General features: G+C 52.9%; 1 protein-coding gene across 1 annotated transcript; it reads right to left on the minus strand.

Moving 5' to 3' along the window:
- Positions 1–227: 227 nt before the first annotated feature.
- FJX1 (four-jointed box kinase 1) lies at positions 228–4,770 on the minus strand. The gene has a single exon (XM_060274818.1). It carries the CDS (start codon positions 4,508–4,510, stop codon positions 3,266–3,268), a length of 1,245 nt encoding a protein of 414 aa, XP_060130801.1. The 5' UTR covers positions 4,511–4,770; the 3' UTR covers positions 228–3,265.
- Positions 4,771–5,317: the final 547 nt, after the last annotated feature.

The following is a 5,317-nucleotide window of genomic DNA, read 5'->3' on the forward strand; positions in this document are numbered from 1 at the left end:
AAACATCACTGCCTACGTATAATTTGAAATAGTCACCAATCATCAGAGAGGAAGCCCCGGCTCCTTTCTGAAAGGTGTAATTATCTAAGGCTCGGATCTGGCACTGCTGCAGAGACATATCACCCATTAAAGCAGTTTGAAACTGCAATTGTGTTGATACTTTCAGAAACATTTCAAGCGGAAGGAAAACCTTAAGGATCTCTGTAGCACCAACCGTTCGCTCTTGCGGGTGGTTGAGAGTTTATGCCACTGCTATATTATTTAAATGCATTTTCATTAAGCGAACACATCTGGGGGGGGGGGAACCCTGCAGCCAGGCTACTTAACAAAACTCATGCTGACAAACAGTGCTAGGAAGAATCACACAGCTAAATTGTATATTATCATGCAAATGGCAAAAGAAGCGGCACATGGGACTCTGTGCATTGTGCAGTGTGATAAAAGAGTGGAGAGTTATAAATAAGAGTTAAAGAAAGAGTGCTGTCAGTCTGGGCAGTGGAGTGAAAGAGCCTTCTTAGGGCAGTTAAGGAGGTCTGAGAACAATACTTAGTTAACAAGCCCTAGGTATTTTAAAGGTCCAGCATCTAACCTTTGTAAAAACATCATTGTGCTCTTGGGCTCAGAAGTAATTATGATCAAGATGATTCGAACCAGCCCCATCACTTGTGGGAAGCGTTGTTACCAGAATGGGTGCAATCTGTTGGCGATGAAGCTCTTAGCACTCTTTAAGGATATTTGTATGCTCAAAACGATTTCAACTGCACTTACTTTATCTGATGCCTGCAAAATGCCCTCTGACCTCCAGTCTGCAAAGGCAGATATCTCCCCAGATGTGGCAGAGATTATATTCTTATCTGATAAGCACATACAGTTCAAAGGGAATTCAGACGCTTTATTCCATACCTCTACATCCTGTGTTTACAAAGAGAGGCGTTTATAACATTGCCCTCCTTAATGTACGGTGTGGCTCCTCAGAAGCTCAATCAAGGCTGCCAAAAGACTTTAAAGACCCAAACCAGTTCTGGCCACATACGACCTATTGACAGCCTGTATTCACCCTGTATTGACACGCACTGGAAGACATAGCCAGCCAGTTCCCTGGAACCCAAACAAGCATTACAATACACACTGATAAGAGCACTGGTGCTGGTTAGATAATGGATCTCCCTTGCTAGATGGGGGTTTTGAACTTTAGTTGCAATTATGTACACATTTCATTTCAGCTTCTGTCCCCCACTCCCACCTAGATCTGGATAGAAACTAAGCTGAAAAGAAGCCTTGAATTATTCTGGCATGAACAGTAGGTCATAGACTTTTCCATTTGTTATTGGTTTCCCAGAAACCAAAATGGAAAAGGAATTAACAGCTGCTGAATATGGCACATGCTCTCAGAGATGCTCTGATTTTATAGCTCTTGGTACTACTATAACAGGTTTTTCAACAGTGTGTGAGAAGCAACCAACAGAGGCAGTCAGTGCTGAAACCTGAACTGACTGAATCAAGTTAGTTTTAAAAAAAAATACACAGTAATTCTCCTAGAAATTTGTGTAGGAATTCTTACTCAAATCAGCAGCAACCATTAGACATGCGTGTTACGCATTCTTGATGAGCACAGGGTTTTGGATCAGCTAAGGCACAGGGAGAGAGGCTGCAAAGTTAACTCTAAAGAGCAAGTTCTGTATGGAACAACTTAACTCTTTTATACCAAGTAAAGAAAAACACCCATTAAAACAAGGAAAGAGAAGGGAAAGTGTCGGAAGAAAGACATTGCTTTTCATAAAGCCAAAACCTTAAACACCAAAAGGCAAAACTTTTAACACATTTTTACTGAAATATCCATTTCTTTAGTATGTTACAGAAGAGCTTAAGAACATACGTCATGTACCTAAAATGCAGACTTCTTTTAAAATAAAAAAGTCTTTTTATATTTAAAAAAATAAGAAAAGTCAAAGTAAAGTGCATGAAACTGATGTTTTCCTCCTCCGGATTAATGCATCAAAACATTTTAATACACTGACAATACTATATAAACCTGGGAATATTTTCTCCTCCATCACCCCATTAGTCAATTATTTACTGTACAGCAGTGGTTACATATAAAAACAGACACACAGAGAAACTAATGATATTTGCCAAATGCTTCTCACTGGTTAAAGTCAAGAGCTACTGGAACAGTGACTTTCTCATCACTTCTTCTTTTTAAAAATACTAACTTTTGTCAAAACTATGTCCGCCCTGGCTAGGAAGAGCCACAGGGAAATGCAAGTCCATAAGTGGGATAGATGCAGAGTGTTGCTGGATAGCAAGTACTTTTTTCATATACAATAAAGGGGATTGTTACAGGGAATCTTGTGCACATACAAATCCCCACTGGAAGGAAAAGGTAGCTGGTTCCACCCACCCATGGCAATAGCTTTTGCACAGAGTATTTCAGAGTGAATTCTTAAGGGATGCTCCTATAAGAGCAATTAAGGGGGGCACACTTGAAAGAGAAACCTGGCATGAAATTAATACAGGGAGATATATAGCAATTAAAATATACACTTATTATCATTATGCCATGATGTTACAGGAGGCTCCCAGTTGTCTCTTATCCAAGGGACTAGATAGGACCATTTAGTTCCAGCACCGTATACTCCCAGGCCACAGACTGAGTCCCTCAGAGTTATTTTGGACCCTAATTACTTTGGACACAAAGAAAAGAAAAACAACACACTGTGCAATGGAAGGATATTACTTGGCCTAGTTTTATAGCAGACAATAGTGCAGGACAGGTGCATCAGGGCAACATTATACCTTACACCTTAGAAAGGCCATTGTTTTCAGTGCATCCCTCTGACAAAAATCTAAGCCAACCCAGGTCTCCTTTGAGGACCGGGTGGGAAGCTGGGAGTACAGGCTGCATAAGGCTGCCTAGTCAGAAATTTCACTTTTGGGGTTGGAATTTAAACTGTGTGCGCCAAACAAAGGAAGACCACATTCTGCTGATGGATCCCAGCAGGAAAATGTCTGGGAACCATTAACTAGTCTCTCTGCCCTCCCCCCCTAAAAAAAAATACTCTCAATTATTAAGTTCATTTTTCGGCAGGCTGGTCAGATATTTCAAGGCAAGGTTTCCAGAAGTGCTCTAAATCAGAAGCTGCGTTCCAGCCACCTACAACCGTGGCCCCTGCGTTCATCTCCTTTAGGGACACTGCTACCGGGCACACCTCCAGTGCCTTCATTATGCCCATCGAAATGTTAAATCCACCCAGGCCCAGAGGGGTCACAGCGAGGCTGCCTTGGCTTTGCAGTGCAAAATGTGCTTGTGGACAAAGTCGACACGGTCCTGCAGCAGCTGCGCTTGCTGCTCGGAGAGGAAGCCCAACACGCTGGCCAGGGGCTCCCGGGTCCGGTAAAGGTGGAGCAGCTCCGCGGCGGCGTTGCGCGCCCGGTGCAGCTCCCGCACCCGCTGGGCGGTGGCCTCTCGGAAGACGCAGACGGAGCGCAGCAGCGGCTCGTTGTACTTGTCCCACATGGCCAGCAGCCGGTAGCCGTGCACCAGGCCGGCCTCGTTGTCGAGGAAGACCAGCCCACCGTTGGGCGCTCGGTGCAGGTTGCTGGTGGCGCGCTGCATCACCCGCGGGTCCCACTGCAGGCTGAACAGGTTGCTGACCAGCCGGTCGAAGTTGGCCGTCACGTAGTCGAAGACGATCAGGTCGCTCCACTGCACCAGCTCCACCAGCTGCGCTTGGCTCAGGCCGCGCAGCTCCCCGGCCGACAGGGGCTGAAGCCGACGGGGGCCCGACGTCGCTGCCGCCGCGCCCGCCTCGGCCCGCCAGGGGGCGGGAGCCACCACGTCGGTCAGGTTGTTCACCCAGCGCGCCAGGCTCACCACGGCGCCGTCGGCCCAGGGGGAGCCGCGCAGCTCGTCGCGCACGGGAGCCCACTGCCCTCCGCGGGCTTCGACCCGCGCCAGCGCCAACGGGGGCAGCCGCTCCTGGATGCCCAGCAGCCCGGCCAGGTGGTACGAGAGCGCCTCGCCCTGGATCTGCTCCGCGTTGATGCCGTAGCGCACGCACGCGCGGCTGCCGTCCGACAAGCGCGCCAGCCGGTTGGAGCTGCGCCCGCAGCCGCCGCGCTCCAGGGACAAGACGCGCGCTTCGCGGGCCGCCCGCACCCACGACGCCGCCTCCTCGGCCGAGAAGCCCGGCGGCACTTGCGCCTCCAGCGCCCGGCTCCAGAAGATCCCGCCGCGCACGGGTGGCTCCGCGACGCCCCGAGGGGGATCCGCGGGAACAGGCGGCGGCTCCTGCCCACTTTCGCCCGGTCCCTCCGAGGGTTGTCCCGGCAGCGTGAGCAGCGCGCGGAAAGTTTTCTGCGCCGCTTCGCTGGGCGGCCGGAGGAGGCGGCCGCTCGACGCCGCTTCGACGCCGGGCTCCCGGGCGCCGCGCCCGCTCCACAGCCCCGCCAGCGCCACCAGCCACAGCCCGGCTACGAAGCCCAGCCCGGCCAGACCCGCACGTCGCATTCTCCTCCTCCTCCGTCTCGTCCCGCTCTCGCCTCCGCCGCCGCTGCCTCAATCTGCTGCGCTGGGACCCGGCGGCCGGGTGGCCCCGCGGCTCTCCCGACGCCCGCGGCTGCCTCCTCCTCCGCTCATGGCGTGGCGCTGCTCCGAGAAGTCCGCCGGAGGAAAACAGCCGCCCGCCACGGAGAGGGAGAGAGAGCGCTCTTCTCCGGGCGGCGGGACCGGCGTCTGCAGCGAGACCCTCCAGCTAGGGCAATTCACAAGCGCCGAGACCACGTGGGAGAGCGGGGGGAGGGAGCGCGCCGACCCAGCCCACCGCCCAGCGTGGCTTTCAGCTTAAAGCGGCGATGGCCCCAGAAAAGGGGAGCCCGCCGTTGGGAGTGGCTGCCCGTGGGGGGCTTCTGCGAGGAAAGGGGGTGCCTCCCGAGTCACTCTGACCCCGGGAGTGGGCTTTGATTCCCCCCCTGGTTAGCTTCTTAGCCGCGATCGGGGGCATTTCTCCGACGGAGCGGCCTGGGCCTCGGGCCGCCTCCGCCCGCGCCTCCCTCCTCCCACCCGGGTTGGGAAGCACAAAGGATTCGGCACGTTTAGAAGAAAAGATGGGAGCCGAGCGCTGGTTTCAAAGAGCCTTCCTTCTGCTGGAGTGGGAGGGCCAGAGGAGCGTGGGACGGAGCAGGAAAACGAGGCTGGCGAGAGGGGTGGGCTGCATCCCGGCAACAGCGACACAAACGCAGCGGCGTTTGACCCTTGCAAGCGGGGAGCGAGAGTCGATGTGCACCTCCCACCTGCCCGCCACGCACAGAAAAGGCT

This window comes from Zootoca vivipara, chromosome 1 (genome assembly GCF_963506605.1).
Source record: "Zootoca vivipara chromosome 1, rZooViv1.1, whole genome shotgun sequence".
Classification (NCBI taxonomy): Eukaryota; Metazoa; Chordata; class Lepidosauria; order Squamata; family Lacertidae; genus Zootoca; species Zootoca vivipara.

Bases quoted from the DNA above. Each gene is read 5' to 3' on its own strand.
- FJX1 (XM_060274818.1), bottom strand. From the start codon at position 4,510: ATGCGACGTGCGGGTCTGGCCGGGCTGGGCTTCGTAGCCGGGCTGTGG.